The sequence below is a fragment of the Ascaphus truei genome, chromosome 16 (genome assembly GCF_040206685.1).
Source record: "Ascaphus truei isolate aAscTru1 chromosome 16, aAscTru1.hap1, whole genome shotgun sequence".
Taxonomy (NCBI): Eukaryota; Metazoa; Chordata; class Amphibia; order Anura; family Ascaphidae; genus Ascaphus; species Ascaphus truei.
In genome coordinates, this window is record NC_134498.1 from 48,949,213 (window position 1) to 48,968,632 (window position 19,420).

The window sequence follows — 19,420 nt, forward strand, 5'->3', positions numbered from 1 at the left end:
GAGGAGCGCTCTCGGGGATGGGGAGCGGCCTGTGTGAGGTGAGCCGCAGAGAGCGTGCTCTGTGTGTATGGGTGGGAGGGGGGGGGACTGGTGTGTGAGAGGTGAGAGCGCCGGGGGAATTGAGAGCGCCGGGTGTGGGAGGTGAGAGCGCCGGGTGTGGGAGGTGAGAGCGCCGGGTGTGGGTGGTGAGAGCGCCGGGTGTGGGAAGTGAGAGCGCCGGGTGTGGGAGGTGAGAGCGCCGGGTGTGGGAGGTGAGAGCGCCGGGTGTGGAAGGTGAGAGCGCCGGGTGTGGGAGGTGAGAGCGCCGGGTGTGGGAGGTGAGAGCGCCGGGTGTGGGAGGTGAGGTGAGGTGTAGGAGGCTTGGCGGCGGGGAGGCGTGGGTTTGCGGTGAGGGGGGCACAGGGGTGTGTTTGAGACACTGTTAGAGCACACCAGCCAATGAGAGGTGTGCCGGGGCGGGTGGGCCAAGGGAGCCATCTCATTGGCCTGAGGCAGAGTGACAGGCCAAAGGTCCAATGCGATTGCCGCTAGGGACACAGGACAGACAGACAGGCATACAGTGGTTTGAGAAATATATAGTAGATTAGTGTACATAGCACTTCACAGCAGTAACACACGTGACAATCATATAAATAACAAATAATACAAATAACAGATCATGGGAACAAGTGCATCAGACATAGAAGTAACATTTCGGAAGAGGAGTCCCTGCTCCGAAGAGCTTACAATGGAATTAATGTATGGGTTATTAACAGACAAATACCCTTTGTTATCATTGCAGCCTGCGAGAATCTGTGTCTCTGCTGCAGGAATCAGGACTGGCCATTCCTCATTGGCTCATACTTTGTATGTTCTGATCTGCAGCCAGAGAGAAGCCGCGTCGTTGCTGTATCCACGTGCAGGCGATCAGGAACGGCCGTTTCTCATTGGTTCATAGGGGTTTAAATTACGGGCGAACAGCCTCCAACGTGGCCGCCTGACGGAGCACGCAGTTGGGAACCTAGTAGAGGTCACGTGAGGCTGTTCAGCGCGCCTGCCCACTGGCTGGTGCCAGATCGCCGGGAAGCCTGAGCGCACGGAAGATCAGCTGTGCATCTGTGCAGTCCGGACTGCTGCTTCAGCACAGGTCACGGCAGCTCCGAGTCTTTCGGTCAGTATCTGTGCAGTCCGGACTGCTGCTTCAGCACAGGTCACGGCAGCTCCGAGTCTTTCGGTCAGTATCTGTGCAGTCCGGACTGCTGCTTCAGCACAGGTCACGGCAGCTCCGAGTCTTTCGGTCAGTATCTGTGCAGTCCGGACTGCTGCTTCAGCACAGGTCACGGCAGCTCCGAGTCTTTCGGTCAGTATCTGTGCAGTCCGGACTGCTGCTTCAGCACAGGTCACGGCAGCTCCGAGTCTTTCGGTCAGTATCTGTGCAGTCCGGACTGCTGCTTCAGCACAGATCACGGTAGCTCAGAGTAGTCTTTCGGTCAGTATCTGTGCAGTCCGGACTGCTGCTTCAGCACAGATCACGGTAGCTCAGAGTAGTCTTTCGGTCAGTATCTGTGCAGTCCGGACTGCTGCTTCAGCACAGATCACGGTAGCTCAGAGTAGTCTTTCGGTCAGTATCTGTGCAGTCCGGACTGCTGCTTCAGCACAGATCATGGCAGCTCAGAGTAGTCTTTCGGTCAGTATCTGTGCAGTCCGGACTGCTGCTTCAGCACAGATCACGGTAGCTCAGAGTAGTCTTTCGGTCAGTATCTGTGCAGTCCGGACTGCTGCTTCAGCACAGATCACGGTAGCTCAGAGTAGTCTTTCGGTCAGTATCTGTGCAGTCCGGACTGCTGCTTCAGCACAGATCATGGCAGCTCAGAGTAGTCTTTCGGTCAGTATCTGTGCAGTCCGGACTGCTGCTTCAGCACAGATCACGGCAGCTCAGAGTAGTCTTTCGGTCAGTATCTGTGCAGTCCGGACTGCTGCTTCAGCACAGGTCCCGGCAGCTCAGAGTAGTCTTTCGGTCAGTATCTGTGCAGTCCGGACTGCTGCTTCAGCACAGATCATGGCAGCTCAGAGTAGTCTTTCGGTCAGTATCTGTGCAGTCCGGACTGCTGCTTCAGCACAGGTCCCGGCAGCTCAGAGTAGTCTTTCGGTCAGTATCTGTGCAGTCCGGACTGCTGCTTCAGCACAGATCACGGCAGCTCAGAGTAGTCTTTCGGTCAGTATCTGTGCAGACTGTGGTGTCTGTGTTTGTTATGCCCTGTGTGGTCTCACAGCTGAGTTATGGGTTTACTTGTTTGTACTCACTGTGGGTCTTACTTGTGCTATTTTAGTAGTGATGTTATGTTAGTGATTAATACCACGGGACACTTACACTGTAAGTGGGGATTTGTCAGTCATTTCATGTATTTATTTAATACATTCTGTGACATTTTATTTATAGTTTGTTGTCTCTTTTGAGCCTCATATACACATTAGGTGACCTCGGTCCTCTTGTGACTATTTAGTTATAGCAATTGTGTATATTAATTGTGATAACGCACGGTGTTGTGCTATTCTTTATTAACCCCTGGTGCGCTGTTTGCATTTTTGCTCTTCTACTTCCAAACCACGCCATGCAATCCCCTCGTAACACTATCTGCAGGCGTTCTCTCCCCCGCTCTGACGGAGGAAGGGGTCTTTATAGACTGGTTATTCACAGGTGCGTCACACGACCGGCCATTTAAAAGTGGGATATACAGATATATTCTACGAGGCTTATAACTCATAAAGACCACTGTGAAGGTCCAAGTTGAATTGAAAGGATGTTTAATGCCTGAAAAGTCTTGCTCCTCTCCCCCTCTCTCTCTCTCCCTCTCTCTCCCCCCCCTCTCTCCCGTTTGTTTTTTTATTTGAACCACAACTCCCACATATGTCTGTGTATGAATGCAATAATAGGATTATTTATTTGCTACATCTGGCACACGACCTGTTGTCCCACAATTGTGTCACTTTTTTTTCTGGGTACATAGACCCCCCATAGGCTCCTCTAATGGCGATCTATGAGTAACCCCCTCATCGGCGAGGGGTCCTGCAAGGCAATCACAAGATGAGGCTTGTGGTGGGTTTTGGGGGGCTTTAGCTTTAATTTACAGAATAAACGAGGAATTCTGACCCTGGGCTCATAGCTACAGCCTAAATGGCAGCTGTATGTGACCTGTGAAGCCACGGGGAGTGGGGTGGCCAGGTGGCTTGTCCAAAAATACTGGACACAATGGTGAAAGGTGCGACGTGCGCGAGAATCGTTGGTGGGGAAGACCTGACTCTTTCACTCCCAAGTATTCACCAATTTGCACCAATTTATATTCTGTTTCGTAAAAAGTCGAGGGGGGGAGTAGGAGGGGGGGAGTGGGAGTGGGTGGGGGGGAGTGGGTGGGAGGGGAGTGGGAGGGGGACAGTAGTGACACAGAGCGCAGAATGGCATAAGTATTACATGCAATCAAAGTGTGATAGTGCCCTGATCGGCACTATCCTACCCCATAGTAACTGACAGCAGAGAGGGAACATGGGGCTCTCCCGTTCTGGACACTTCCCCTACGTACTGTCCTTGTTTGCACAATTAATTGGGTTCTCGTGTGCCAGCCTCATGTACAGAGATAAGATAAGATCATTGAGCGGGCGACTCCGGCCCGTCAGGGCCAGCAACAGGTCAGGTTTTCAGGATATTGAACACTGAGCAACTGATTGAGCCACCTGTGCTGAAGCAGGGATATCCTGAAAACCTGACTTGTTGGTGGCGCTACAGACGCGTCAACGCCTTTGTGCCTGCCTGGCAGTGAGAGGGTTAACCCGTAGACTTGTCCTGCAGCACATGGCATTGTAGCACACGGCGTACGCCTCCAGTTCCAAGAGATATCATACATCCTCCTCCTAAGGAGCTTTGTCCACTTGTTTAATAGGATGGGACGCCATGCGGCCACGCACAGCTGCTTTGCTTTCTGCTAATGCGCCTGAGCCAATGAGTAAAGGGCGCTGTTTGTCTTGCAGGTCCCACGCATTATGGAGTGAGCATCGCAACGGTAATTTGATGGACGGCCAGGAAGATAAAGATTCTGGCACGGAAGAAGCCAGTACCCTGCTCAGTAATGGGGTGAATGAAGACGGTAAGGAAACCGACTGATCGCACATGTCAAAACTGTGTGTTTATTTTTATTTTTTGTAGTTTTTCTCTGTTATTTCATTCCTGCTGGCTATTTTATTCTGTGCGCTGAGAAATTATTACGTGCCCAGAAGGACAAGCGCATTGTATTAACCCCTGCATTGCCAGCAATGTACTGTGAAGCAATGAAGAGGTTAATTCCTTCCGAGCATTTCCGCTCTGATCGGGCTCAAACTTTCTCGGCCTGATGCGCAGACCCTGGAAATCCGAATAGCGGAGGCTGGAGGGGAACACGCATGATGCGACTTTTACACATGTTGTAGTTTTTGTGCACAGCAGCGGACAATTTCTGTGTAACTGAAAACAAAGTGAAACATTATCCCCCCACTTTCACTAATAAAACACCGCTGTTCCAGGAACCACCAGATTTTGCCAAAATACCCTTGTTATATAGGCTATAAAAAAAATGTTCTCCCCATTTTGAATGAGATAAGATCTTCAGCACAAGAAGAAGATGAACATATTGAATAAGAACCATAATCTTGTCAAAAGAATATATTTTCTGCTATATATATATATATATATATATATATATATATATATATATATATATATAATCAGCATACATATATATACACACACACACACACACATATATATATGTACTGTATGTATCAGATATGTATACATTAATCCAATCTATATTGGAATATAATTAGTTTATACACCTAGGGGTCCATTCACTAAAGTGCAGAAGTCATTAACAATCATTAATAGTCATTCACTTGACTGGCGCCAACGAACGTTAATGGCTTTTGCATGGTAGCGAGCGTACCCCACGGTGTATTGATGTGTATATACATTTATACATTGCACTGTGAGACGAATGAAGCGTGTGACACTTTGTGTCTCCCCCCTGTTGCAGAGCCGCATGATCCCGAGGAGGGGGTGAAGCCCTACAATGCTGCAGATGCTGCTGTCACGTTTCCAGCCTTAACGCAGAAGGACATCCATGCCTGTCACCGGCCACAGCCCCCCCTCACGTCCAAGGACCCCTGCTTCCTGAGCCCCCCATCTCCCCTGAGGCTCTCCGATGCAGCTGAACATGTTATCAGTGACCCCTCGGCTCAGGCCATTTCTCTGACAACCTGTGTCACCAAGGGCCTAAGTTCTTGGTCATTGCCCAGTGACAGCGAGAAAACGCCCTTCACCATCATGGAGCCCGGGTCCATGTCGGCTCTGACCGGCGACTGCTTGATGCAGCAAAGTCGGACCTGCCTGGGATGCTTCATAGAATCGAAAGATGGGGTGGACCCCGAGCCGGGTGTCAGTCTGAAAGTAGGGGACATAAGCAGGGACTATGACACGTGTCCAGTGTCTGACATGGGGATTCACTGTATGAGCACAGGGGACAGCCTGAGATATGGCGATCAGCTACTCTCTGACCAGCTACTCAGCTTCCCCGTGCACAAATCACGGGCGGCGGACAAAAGGGACATCGACAAGTCTGACAGCGACTCAGAGGACCCCACACAGAAGAACTATTATGAGGGGCTGCTGCTTGACAAATGCAACGGGGACGAGGCACTATTGGCCAATCCCAACCAAGAGTGGGGCTACTTTGAGTCGTTCATCAGCGAGAGCAAGATTGAGCTGCTGGACCTGTGCTCCAAGAATGACCTGTCCGTCAACCTGTTTTCAGAGGAGGACGTGGATAATTACATGTTTGACGATGATGACTCCACTCTCGGCAGCGACGTCTGTTCCTTGAAGATCAGGTACGAATCGTTCCAGGACAATGTGAGGGAGAAGACCAATGCCCTGCAGGAGGACGCCCAGTTCAACTTCTTCCCCAGCGTCTTCACCAACTGCACCAAAAGGGAGAGCAAAAGTGCCAAGAAGAGGGTGATGGACCCTTCCCAGTTTAAACTTGAGGAAGAAGGGATCTGGGGGGATGAGGATGAAGACGAAGAAGATGAAGAGGAGGGGGAGGAGGTGAAGTCCGGCCTGAGCAAAACCAGTGGCAGCATGGATGTGGTGCAGTATATCAGCACCAAGAGGAGCCACTTCCTTGATTCAGTCAACTCGGCAGAGGACTCGGGAGAGTTCAGCGATGACAGCTCGTACAGTGAGTCTTCGTACGATGTGCTGGGAGACATCAAGGACTGCACCAGGTACCTGTCCCGTGAGCACTCCCACTCACTCATCCAGCCCAACTATGGCCTGAGGGTGAAGAGGAAAGTCAGGTACAGCGACGACTACTTGTACGACGTGGACTCCCTGGAAAATGAGAAAGTAGTAGAGAAGAAGGAGGGGGCCGTGGAAGGCCCCAAAGAGGAGGACGATGACGACTGGTGCCCCAAAAAGCGTCGGAAAGTTTGCCGGAAGGAACCCCCTGTTATCATCAAGTACATCATCATCAACAGGTTCAAAGGGGAGAAGCACATGCTGGTGAAACTTGGCAAGATCAACGCCAGCGAGACCACAGTTAACCTGAGCGATGACCAGCTGGGCAAATACCAAAAGCTTGCGCCTGTAAAGGGCTACTGGGAGGAGAGACGGAAGAACACCTCCGCCATGTGTGGAAAACTCAACCCGAATGGTTCTGAAAATGCCGTCCCGCCCAGAAAAAGAAAAGGTCAACTTGCGAACAGGCACAGGTTACAAAGGATACAAACCATTGAGCAACCTCTGAGTAGGCAGGTCCTCTCCTCCTATGATCATAGACAAGCGTGCAGTAGCAAAGATGATGCCAGCCTGAATGACTTGCATACATTAGCCATAGAAACCCCAAGCTGTGCGGACGGATTAAATGTAAGTGACATCGCAGATGCTGCCACCGTAAAGTGCAGATCCTTAGAAAGGGAGCTCAAAGGCGCAGATAGAAAAGTGATACGGAGAATCAAGTTCAAAAGTGAAGCCAGGTTGAAATGCAAACAGATCAAAGTGGAGCAAGAAGATGACATTAACACTCCAGATACAGCAGAGGTCTACTCTGCCTTAGAGATCCAGGACTCAGTGTCTCTTTTGAAAGAGGAAACCATTCATTGTGCATCAGACAGTTCCCATCTATCTCAATGCCATGCCGATAATGATGCTAAAAATTCCTCTTTCCTACCAGCCACCTGCTCTCCCAGCAAGCCAGTACCATCTGCTCACATCACTACCAATGTACCCGTTCTCCCTGGAGGGTATCTACAGACATTGTTAGATGCATCAGATTCATCTAGTAGCGCTGGTATCACATACTTTGCCCCTCATCCCTTGGGGCAGCATTCAGTCAACGTCACTCAGACAGAAAAGCAGTTCAGTTCCCTACAACTTGCACAGAGCTGTGTGCTCTCTCCCCCTTCAGAGTCCGAGCTGCAGCAGTCACCCCACCATTTAGAAATTGAGCAGAGCTTTCCGGACATGTGGCATGGCAAGCCTCCTAGCAATCAAGCTGAGTTCATAGCAAACCTTAGGGACGTGTCCATCATATCTGGAGAGTTTGCCGGCTCTGCAGCTGCATCAGACACAGACACTGCCGCCTCTGGATACAGTCAGGTTCATCCAAACAGCAGCAAACAGCTGTACCACAAAACATATCTGCAAGACGGCCAGAGCCAGCAGGATGACTCCTATCAGCCTTGTCATTATGGTAGTGGTGAGGGGCGATTCACGTTACAAAGAGGCACCCTTAGCACAGACAATGGAAGGCTTATTAGTTTTGACTCTGTAGGCTCATTGTCAGTTAGCTCCAGTAATTACAGCTCCTTAAGCCTGAAATCTTGTGAAAAGGATGGTGAGGATGAGATCAGCGATGATTTCTTGGCCCACTGCAGCCCCAAGCTTGTGATCCAGCAGAGCATTGATGAAATCACACCTCTAAAGGAGTCTAGTGACCTCCTGGACATCTCCAACTTCACCCCGGATAAATTCCGTCACTCTTCCCTCTCGGAAATGTCCCCACCAGACACCCCTAACCTCTCCCCTCAGATTGTGGGATCCGAAGTAAAGTCTATAGGGAACCTTAAGGGCTTCCAGAATGGGACCCAGGGGGTGCTGAATGGTTCTGAGAAGACCAAGTGGAACTGTTCTGCGCTGCCCCCACAAGAGACAGATAATAATGACTTTGCCCTGAATAATCATCAGTTTCAGTTCCATATGTTCAACGATGAAGATTCCGTCAGCGTCTTGGAGAAAGGTCCATGCCTGTCAGCCTTTGATGAGGCTGCTGGGCCTATTCACACCAACAGCAAAGCGTCAAAGTCTAAAAAGAAATCATCTGCCACCAGAAATGCAAGTGCCAACCAAAGCTCCTCTCCAAAAACTAGCAAGAAGAAAACCCCTAAGTCCAGCAAGGGGGCAGACAAAACACAGGGCAAGGCTCCCCGGCAAGCGGGCACTAAGTCATCCAAGAAGGGGAAAAATGCCAACAGTGATAAAACCCAAAATGCTGGCAGCCGGTCAGGTCCATTGAACAGTGCAACCCCCACTACCAAGGAGTTAGCTGACTGCATCCAACATTACGGACCCGGCTCATCCAAGGCGGGGAAGCACATGGCAGGGGTTGGGGAATGGACGCTTGATAAAGGTAATAACACTGGATGGTCGGATCCCAGTACTGGGAACCTTTTAAATGATGATCAAAGGGAATTTGAGGAGCCTTCCAACATTCTGTCGAACATTGCCTCTGGCATGGCCGATGTTCAGAGGTTCATGATGGCCTCCATGGAGCCTTTTTGCAGCCCTATGAGCCATAGCAACATGCATGATCTCCTGCTGTCTCCGGAATCAAACAGTCTGAAATTGAAAACCCTTAAAATTTTGGCCGGGACCCCACAAGAGTTGAAGAAGAAGGCAAATGGCAGCTCCCCTGGGGGCGCCAAGAAGAGTGGAAACAAGGGCTCAGTTAAGAACAATGCCAAGTGTGGGGTCTTCGACCCCAGCTGTTCGCTAGGTTATGGAGCAAACCTTCACTCCGCCTTTTTTGATAAGAACTTTGGAAACCTAAGTATTTTAGCCAATAATGTACCAACCCACAAAAAGCTGTACCGTCATAAGTCAACATCGAAATCTCTGCGGGATGAAAACTGCAAAGGGAAAAGAGTAGACCAAGCTCACAAGGATCCTTCCGTGACAGCCACGTTCGAAAAACTGAGGTAATGCTGCTCTGCAATGGCTCCAACACATTTCTTTGTTTTCCTCGCACCTGCTAAGCTCTGTTTTAGTTTCTCCCTTAAAATGTTTCTTCAAGAGTGACAAAACTGCATGACCGAGTCATTGCCTTGCATGACCAGATACCTAATATGACTAACGTCGGAGTTGGACGGGGTTTTACAACGACTAAAACTAACAAAGCTTCTATTTTCTGCAGTTTGGCTTTCTTTATTTATTAAATACATTATTACGCTCTATTTCCAACACAAAGATTTCTTCTTCTTTTTTTTTTTTTGTCAAACAACTTGTAAAAAAAAAAAAAAAAAAATGAAAACACAAAAGAAAATATTATGCAGTGAAAAGCCACAATGTGGAGTCTGAGTAAATGAACGCGTGTTGTGTATTTCCGTGTGTGCTACACATGGCGTGTCCCTGCGCTCCCCCTGCTGTGCTTACACAGACCTGCATTGCAGAACCAGATGTGTAAAACTGCGTTTCTAATCCACCAGGATCGCCGAGGCGGCACCGAGCGTTTTTTCTGCAGGGAATCAAGAATACATTCTTCTTAAAAGCAGAAAAAAAAAAAAAAAAAAACATTTTTTGGGGTTTTCAAGAAAAAGACTTTTTTTTTTTTTTTTTTTTTCCTAAAAAAAAGAAAAGAAAAAAATAACGAAAAAAAAAAAAAAGGTTGATGTTTATGTTTTGTTTTTTTGGGGGGGAAAATGGTATGCCTTGTGCTTCGTTGATCTGTTAAGTGCTGAAAATCAAGGGTTTGAATAGTGATGAATTGTTTGAAGGTCAGCTTCATCTGGTATTCTCTGTGAAAGACTGTTTTTAAAGTCATACTGTTGTACAGTAGTTAATGCACTATTATAACCCACAGGAAAACTACAATTGTGCCAAACTCAAATCTGTGACTGTACATATTTTTATTATACATATATATAAATATATATTACAGCATCTCATTGGTGGGTCTTCTTCGGACCTGAGTCTTTTGCTTTACTGCAAACATTCCAAATATATATTTTTAAGTCACCCTATTTCAAAAGCACCTGACACTCGCAAAGAAAGAATGCTGTTGGGTTTTTATTATTTACCAAACTACGTACTACACGTAAAAAGATAATGTGCCATAATTACTGACCTCATATCATGGATTTAAGGTGGTAGGAAGATGAAAATGATGAAAGCAAAAAATGTTGGGTGACGAGCCGGGAAACCTTTAATGTGACATCATCAATATTCCCAGACAGACCAAAGGTGATCAATATTCACTATCCAGATAAACGGACATGTTGGGGGAGTGAGGGACCCCTTCATCTTATTCCCTGGGGTGCAGAACAATGTGCTTCTTGGCTGCCGCAGCACTTAAGGGGTTACTGCTAAATCCTTTCGCTGCTGAAGAGTCACATTGTAACACAATGACCTTGGACTTTTAATATAAATGTTATAAAGATGTATATGGGATTCTTCCTAAAACAGTCATATCACTGAATAAGGCCTTTCCATTATCTCCAACGCAAAGCTGTTTACTACTTGGCCAGGGGTGCCCCGCTCCAGTCCTCAAGGGCCACCAACAGGTCAGGTTTTCAGGATATCCCAGCTTCAGCACAGGCAGCACAATTGAAGACTGAGCCACTGATTGATCCGGCTGTGCTGTAGCAGGGATATTCTGAAAAACCTGACCTGTTGGTTGGCCACCCCTGTCCTGGGCTATGAAGGGATTACGTTAAATGAAAACGGTTTATTGTTTGTTTTTTTTAACAGTTACTTTCTCCGCCTGTTCTAATCGAGTGTAACTTGCGTTCATATCACTGTTTGGATGTTTACATATTTAATTTTATTTTAGGACTAAGATAATATGAGCTAAAATCCTGATGTTTTTCTGAATTTAGCTAAGCCCCTGAACGGTTCCATACAACACGCGTGTTCCTGGGGTACAGGGCGGCGTTTTTGCCGGATTCGTTTCTTGGCGTGTAGATAACATAAGGCACACAGTAAACTAGATCAATGACACGTTAAAGTTTATAAACAGAGTACTGTATTGTACGTATCATGAAAACCTGGATATGCAAGAAATTCTCGTCATCAAAGGAACATGCACGGGCAAAAACCTCAATGCAGGGGTCCTTAACCTCTTCAGTGCTGGAGAGCTTTGCCACATGTGGTTTGCCTTTCAGAACTGAAGTGATTAAGCAAGCAAGGGTGGCATTTGAAATCTGTAGAGGTGAAGTTTCTTGGCAGGACGGGTACAAAGCCTGTATTGCTTAGTGGCAAAGAGGTGGCATATTTTGCATCAGTTTGGGTCTATGCATCAAGCTTTTAGGCTGGGCATTTTGCAATAAACATGAACTTGAAAAGCATAATTGAGAATTTGTGCCTCAAAACAGCAATATACCAATATACCAATATAATCTGCTCCTCTTTGGCCCGTCTTGAATAGCAAGTAGAATGGCGCCGCTTATATGACGAGCAGAAGGAGTTAGAGGAGTTATATATTGTTATAGAACGCATCAGCGATTTTTGCTGGTTTTTTCCTCCGTTGTTGTGCATTAAAACCTCTCGGACTGAGACGACTTGACCTTTTGTCTGCCGAAGAACTTGTGTCAAAAGTATCAAACCCGAAGGCTCGTTACATCTCCTGCTAGAAGAATCCAATACTTGATTGGCTATTTGGCATTAATAACATATGCTTGATGCATAGACCCCCTGGGATATGTTTCACTTTGGGCCTCATTCACTAAACGGCGCCAACACCTGCTTCGCCAATGGTATTAGCGCACGCAGCTGCCAGCGGATGTTTTTATCTAAAGCTATCACACAAACCATATGAGATCTTTAAATGCAATATACATATCAGGGAGTGTGTGCAATGTTGAAATGTTATCCTTTTGTGTAGAAATAGACACTGATCATGTAAGTGCTTGCTTTCCCTGTTATCTTTTCTAACACACCGATCTGGGGTCGATGGAGAAACACGTTTTCGGCTTTTCCCACCGTATTTTACGCCGAGAACACACTTTGCCAAGGAAAATTAATATCATTATACAACTGCGCGATCATTTTATGCTGGCGTCGGACCGCGCTCTCACGGAAGATTTTTCGGACATTTGTTAGGAGAGGCAGCTTGGTAATAAATTTGTATGTGGTCTTTAGTCTCCTGGCTGCAAACATCGGGCAAAGCCAATGTGAAAATAAAATGCGCACGGCACCTGCTTTATTAAATGAATAAACGCCACGGCTTTCTGTGGGGCTCCGTTGGTCGGATAAATCAGGTGTGGTTTTTTTGCTCCAGTTTTGCAGGCTGGCGACTCTCACAAACAGACCCCTTAGCCTGTTTCATGCAGTGGGGCCTGTGACTGCCTCACAGTGGTACCGTCTAAAGCAGGGGTGCTCAACTCCAGTCCACGAGGGCCACCAACAAGTCAGGTTTTAAGCATTTCCCAGCTTCAGCACAGGTTGCTCAATCCTCTGATAGAGCCACCTGTGTTGAAGCAGGGACTGATTGAGCCACCAGTGCTGAAGCTGGGATATCCTGAAAACCTGACCTGTTGGGGGGGGGGGGGGGCGGGGGGTCTTGAAGACGGGAGTTGAGCCCTCCCTGGTCTAAAGAAACAGACATTGCTACCGGAGCGATACAGTATGTGCTGGGCTTCCCAGCAGGAAGCGCTTAGCAGCGACACGCCGGCGCATATATACAGGTTTTATGAATGTATATTGCAGCCTATTCAGGCAAACACTGGAGAACGAGACGTTATCACCGGGGAATTGCACGCGCTTTATTCCTTTAAACGTTTGTGTGTCATCGATATTTATTAAAACAAAAAAATGGAAATCAAAACTTTGAGGGAAAAGCAAAGACCTCTTTTAGCGTATGAAAAACAGGACGGGTGTAGCCCAGTTGAGACCAAATCCAGTCCTCAATGGCAACCAACAGGTCGGTTTTAAGGATATCCCTGCTTCAGCACAGGTGGTGCAGTCATTGACTGAGCTGAAGCAGGGATATCCTTAAAACCTGACCTGCTGGTGGTGGCCTTTGAGGACTGGAGTTGGCCACCCCTGGTTTAACCCCTGCTCTGCTGCTGACCGAGGCCTATGGTCATTGTGGTAGTGTTGGAGTAAATGCTGCATTAAAATGCCAATATTGTGTTTGGCTCAGACCCACAGAAGGGAGCTCAGCTTTAGCACCTAACTCCTGCTCATTCAGTGGATCTGGGCCCTTTGTGAGGTGTTTCTCACCCTGCCAAATCACAAGCAGAAATCCAGCAAAAGTAAATACATCTACAGACAGGCTTATGGCTACTCTCAGTGCGGGACTGGTCCGGGCTACCCTCAGTGCGGGACTAGTCCTGGCTACCCTCAGTGCGGGACTAGTCCGGGCTACCCTCAGTGCGGGACTAGTCCGGGCTACCCTCAGTGCGGGACTAGTCCGGGTTACCCTCAGTGCGGGACTAGTCCGGGCTACCCTCAGTGCGGGACTAGTCCGGGTTACTCTCAGTGCGGGACTAGTCCTGGCTACCCTCAGTGCGGGACTAGTCCTGGCTACCCTCAGTGCGGGACTAGTCCGGGCTACCCTCAGTGCGGGGCTAGTCCGGGCTACTCTCAGTGCGGGACTAGTCCGGGCTACCCTCAGTGCGGGACTAGTCCTGGCTACCCTCAGTGCGGGGCTAGTCCTGGCTACCCTCAGTGCGGGACTAGTCCTGGCTACCCTCAGTGCGGGACTAGTCCTGGCTACCCTCAGTGCGGGACTAGTCCTGGCTACCCTCAGTGCGGGACTAGTCCGGGCAACCCTCAGTGCGGGACTAGTCCTGGCTACCCTCAGTGCGGGACTAGTCCGGGTTACCCTCAGTGCGGGACTAGTCCGGGCTACCCTCAGTGCGGGACTAGTCCGGGTTACCCTCAGTGCGGGACTAGTCCTGGCTACCCTCAGTGCGGGACTAGTCCGGGCTACCCTCGGTGCGGGACTAGTCCGGGCTACCCTCAGTGCGGGACTAGTCCGGGCTACCCTCAGTGCGGGACTAGTCCGGGCTACCCTCAGTGCGGGACTAGTCCGGGCTACCCTCAGTGCGGGACTAGTCCTGGCTACCCTCAGTGCGGGACTAGTCCGGGCTACCCTCAGTGCGGGACTAGTCCGGGTTACTCTCAGTGCGGGACTAGTCCTGGCTACCCTCAGTGCGGGACTAGTCCGGGTTACCCTCAGTGCGGGACTAGTCCGGGTTACTCTCAGTGCGGGACTAGTCCGGGCTACCCTCAGTGCGGGACTAGTCCGGGCTACCCTCAGTGCGGGACTAGTCCGGGTTACCCTCAGTGCGGGACTAGTCCGGGCTACCCTCAGTGCGGGACTAGTCCGGGCAACCCTCAGTGCGGGACTAGTCCGGGCTACCCTCAGTGCGGGACTAGTCCGGGTTACCCTCAGTGCGGGACTAGTCCTGGCTACCCTCAGTGCGGGACTAGTCCGGGCTACCCTCAGTGCGGGACTAGTCCGGGCTACCCTCAGTGCGGGACTGGTCCGGGCAACCCTCAGTGCGGGACTAGTCCGGGCTACCCTCAGTGCGGGACTAGTCCGGGTTACCCTCAGTGCGGGACTATTCCGGGCTACCCTCAGTGCGGGACTAGTCCGGGTTACCCTCAGTGCGGGACTAGTCCGGGCAACCCTCAGTGCGGGACTAGTCCGGGCTACCCTCAGTGCGGGACTAGTCCGGGTTACCCTCAGTGCGGGACTAGTCCGGGCTACCCTCAGTGCGGGACTAGTCCTGGCTACTCTCAGTGCGGGACTAGTCCGGGTTACTCTCAGTGCGGGACTAGTCCGGGTTACTCTCAGTGCGGGACTAGTCCTGGCTACCCTCAGTGCGGGACTAGTCCGGGTTACCCTCAGTGCGGGACTAGTCCGGGCTACCCTCAGTGCGGGACTAGTCCTGGCTACCCTCAGTGCGGGACTAGTCCGGGTTACCCTCAGTGCGGGACTAGTCCGGGTTACCCTCAGTGCGGGACTAGTCCGGGCTACCCTCAGTGCGGGACTAGTCCGGGCTACCCTCAGTGCGGGACTAGTCCTGGTTACCCTCAGTGCGGGGCTAGTCCTGGCTACCCTCAGTGCGGGACTAGTCCGGGCTACCCTCAGTGCGGGACTAGTCCGGGTTACCCTCAGTGCGGGACTAGTCCGGGCTACCCTCAGTGCGGGACTAGTCCTGGCTACCCTCAGTGCGGGACTAGTCCGGGTTACTCTCAGTGCGGGACTAGTCCTGGCTACCCTCAGTGCGGGGGTTACCCTCAGTGCGGGACTAGTCCGGGTTACCCTCAGTGCGGGACTAGTCCGGGTTACTCTCAGTGCGGGACTAGTCCGGGCTACCCTCGGTGCGGGACTAGTCCGGGTTACTCTCAGTGCGGGACTAGTCCGGGCTACCCTCAGTGCGGGACTAGTCCGGGTTACTCTCAGTGCGGGACTAGTCCGGGCTACCCTCAGTGCGGGACTAGTCCGGGCTACCCTCAGTGCGGGACTAGTCCGGGCTACCCTCAGTGCGGGACTAGTCCGGGCTACCCTCAGTGCGGGACTAGTCCGGGTTACCCTCAGTGCGGGACTAGTCCGGGTTACCCTCAGTGCGGGACTAGTCCGGGCTACCCTCAGTGCGGGACTAGTCCGGGCTACCCTCAGTGCGGGACTAGTCCGGGTTACTCTCAGTGCGGGACTAGTCCGGGCTACCCTCAGTGCGGGACTAGTCCTGGCTACTCTCAGTGCGGGACTAGTCTGGGTTACCCTCAGTGCGGGACTAGTCCGGGCTACCCTCAGTGCGGGACTAGTCCTGGTTACCTCCCCCCCCCCCCTCAGTGCGGGACTAGTCCTGGTTACCTCCCCCCCCCCTCGGTGCGGGACTAGTCCTGGTTACCTCCCCCCCCCTCAGTGCGGGACTAGTCCTGGTTACCTCCCCCCCCCCTCAGTGCGGGACTAGTCCTGGTTACCTCCCCCCCCCCTCAGTGCGGGACTAGTCCTGGTTACCTCCCCCCCCTCTCGGTGCGGGACTAGTCCTGGTTACCTCCCCCCCCCCCTCAGTGCGGGACTAGTCCTGGTTACCTCCCCCCCCCCCCTCGGTGCGGGACTAGTCCTGGTTACCTCCCCCCCCCTCAGTGCGGGACTAGTCCTGGTTACCTCCCCCCCCCTCGGTGCGGGACTAGTCCTGGTTACCTCCCTCCCCCCTTGGTTCGGGATAGGCCATGCTATTCGCTACAAGCTTCTCTCGTACTGCAAGGGTTAAAATAAGAGAGACAACACTAAAAAAGGGATTAGGAGCCATGGATGTAAAAGTAGATGTAAGGAAACAATAGACTTGCTGGTCACTGTGTATGTTTAAAGTGAACACTGAACCCTTAATGCACATAGGGACGTGCCTTCCAGGAGCCCGAATAGCTGCTGCTCTGACATGTAGGAATATATGGAAGCGTGAAGGGAAATAAGAGAATAATAACTTTCATTACAATGCAATTATCGTCTCTCTCTCTGTGCGTGGTTCAATCTAGAATAGAGACAGTGGGCCCAGGTTCACTAAGCAGCCTTCTGCCCTACACTGACTTGAATGGGAAGTGAGACGCCTTCCAGGTGTCTTTTGGCAGCAGACTGCTTAGTAGACATGAGCAGTCTCATGTCACGTCTCACCGCCTGAGGTGTTCCTCCCCTGAGCTTGCTGCTGCTGCTGCTGCAGGTGCTGTGGACATGTCACTACTTTAGAATGCATCGTTTAGCACTTCCTTTCCCAGCCAATACACAGAACCACTTGTAAAGTGCACTAGAGATTCAGTCATAGCACCCGGCTGAAAGCCTGTAACCCATGTATGTCGGGCTGTGTATGGAACACACAGCGGTGAGGCTAGGGAGGGGAGCTATGAAAGTTCCCTCTATTGTGCAGCTTCCCCGTGTCTGGAGAAGAACGTGGCCCCAAGTATTTAAGTGAAACTGTTCCCTTCACCGGACAACGACTTCCCGGCATTTTGAATCGAGGCCAATGCCTCCCGAGATCAGCGGGGTGTGTGTCAGGAATTCCTTAGGGCATGAAAATATCAGCTGTTCAAAAAAAATCCCTTTTAAATAAAAAATGTATTTGAACATTCTGGTGCTTTTTGCCCCAGTTTCCAAACTGAAAGATTTTAATATATATATATATCATTATTTTATTTTTTAAAGAGGTAACACATGTTCTCAAGTTTGGTAAATGTGCATACTAGGGTCAGTTCCTAAGGTAGATACGGTCAATCCAGGCTCGTTTAGCTGGTGCAACACATTAAACAGATAAATAAATCTGAGAATCCAAAAATATATATGCATCCTGCCTCAGTTAGTGCCAAGAAAATTGTCCGCCATTGCTACATATAAAGCGATTTTCCGGGTTCTGTTTATTAAAACCGAACAAGACTTATCATACAAACAAAATCCCGTTGAAGCAGCGCTATCTTCCCCGTTGCGATACTATTTTTTGCCCCGGCTCTTGGTAAATAGTTCCCTTTGTGTCATAGTCATAACACCCGTGGGTAAATATAATGCCACGGAATGTGGGGAATAGTTATATCCGTCCTCAAGGGCCACCAACAGGTTAAGTTTTCAGGATACCCCTGCTTCAGCACAGGGGGCTCAATCAGTTGGAGACTGAGTCCCCCTGTGCTGAAGCAGGGAGCCACTGATTGAGTCCCCCCTGTGCTGATGCAGCGATATCCATAAAACCTGACCTGTTGGTGGCCCTTTAGGGCTGGAATTGAGAACCCTTGGGTTAGGGTACTGACCTCAACGTAGCCATCTTTCATCAGCCCTAAATGGAAATAATTCCCATAATATACACGTACAACTGTTACGAGAGATGTGTATCACTGGCCTTTTCGGTTCTGTTACTTTTGCCTACAGAGATTTGAATGTATTGCTTCTTAACTTACATGCAGCTTTAATAGTTCTTATTGGTTAACCTGTGCAGGGCTGGAATGGCCCACAATGCATCACTTTACAAGGCCTACCCAGCACAAAAGGATTTAAAGGTGCTACAGATTATTTTGGTTCGCGACCCCCCTCTCCCCAAGTATTATACACACTCGGACAGGCCCGTTAAATGAATGTAACAACAGATGTTTTGTTCAACATAAACTACTGCAATGTTAATGATTTTGCCTTTATTTCTTTTAGAATAAGCTTTATAAATATCTGTAGAGTCAATCGAAGTATAATTCTTTAAGGAATCACTCTAAGACGCCTACAAAAACTTGTATATTTTTAAGTGTGCCAATTTGTAAAATATTTTGTAAGTGTATATTTTTCTTAGAAAAGTGCTGTGTAGTGTTTGTATGTGAGGTTTTCCTTTTTTGGCACCCTGGGGTGCTATTAAAAGGATACATACTTAAAGGTTTCTGGTTTTAAAAACCAAAATACAAAGAAAAAAATTACATTTTGTTGGACATTTTGTAAGAAAACAATTATTGTGAAAGAGTGTAGTGATTTTGTGTAAAGATTCATTGAGACCTTTGTGAACTCTTTTGCTGTTTTATAGATTCTCTTGTAAATTATTCTTGTAAGATTTGGGGTTTTGTTGTTCTTGTTGCAAAGTTTTTTCAATATTTGTGATTGATCCTGTATGGTGATAATGTCACATTGTAAACATGATGAGTTTTGGTAAATTGTTTATGGAATAAATAAAAAAAATCTGTTCTTAAGTTTACACTTTTTTTGGGGTGGGTGGGGGGGGAGAAAACAAAGAATTCGGGGGGAGAAAACAAAGAATTCGGGGGGAGAAAACAAAGAATTCGCCAGCTTTCGACCTCCAACATTTTGAAAACGTATTATCAATAATGGAAATTATAATCTCATGAATTTCCTGCTGCTTGAATGTTTTGTTTGTATCTGTGTTAGCCCATGTAGGGATGAAGATCTCGTTTAGAAAATGCATATATTGCAGGGGCGGCCAGGCCCTGTCCTCAAGAGCTACCAACAGATCATGTTTTCAGGATATCCCTGCTTCAGCACAGGTGGCTCAATCAGTGGCTGAAGCAGGGACTGATTGAGCCATCTGCGCTGAAGCTGGGATATCCTTAAAACCTGACCTGTTGCTGTTGGTAGCCCTTGAGGACTGGGGTTGGCCGCCCCTGAGAGTGAGCCCAGCAATTCTTGGTTCCTTTTATAAATTGACTTGGTATTAA

The 19,420-nt window shown here is 49.4% G+C and overlaps 1 protein-coding gene across 1 annotated transcript in view; it reads left to right on the top strand.

Annotated features, from left to right (window-relative positions):
* NEXMIF (neurite extension and migration factor) overlaps positions 1-9,853 on the top strand; it is a 242,231-nt gene extending 232,378 nt beyond the window's left edge. The window contains exons 2-3 of the mRNA XM_075573507.1: positions 4,003-4,118; positions 5,040-9,853. Of these exons, the coding sequence (XP_075429622.1) occupies positions 4,043-4,118; positions 5,040-9,262 (4,299 nt within the window). The 5' untranslated portion in view covers positions 4,003-4,042 and the 3' untranslated portion in view covers positions 9,263-9,853. The remainder of the gene's footprint in view (positions 1-4,002; positions 4,119-5,039) is intronic.
* The last annotated feature ends 9,567 nt before the right edge of the window (positions 9,854-19,420 follow it).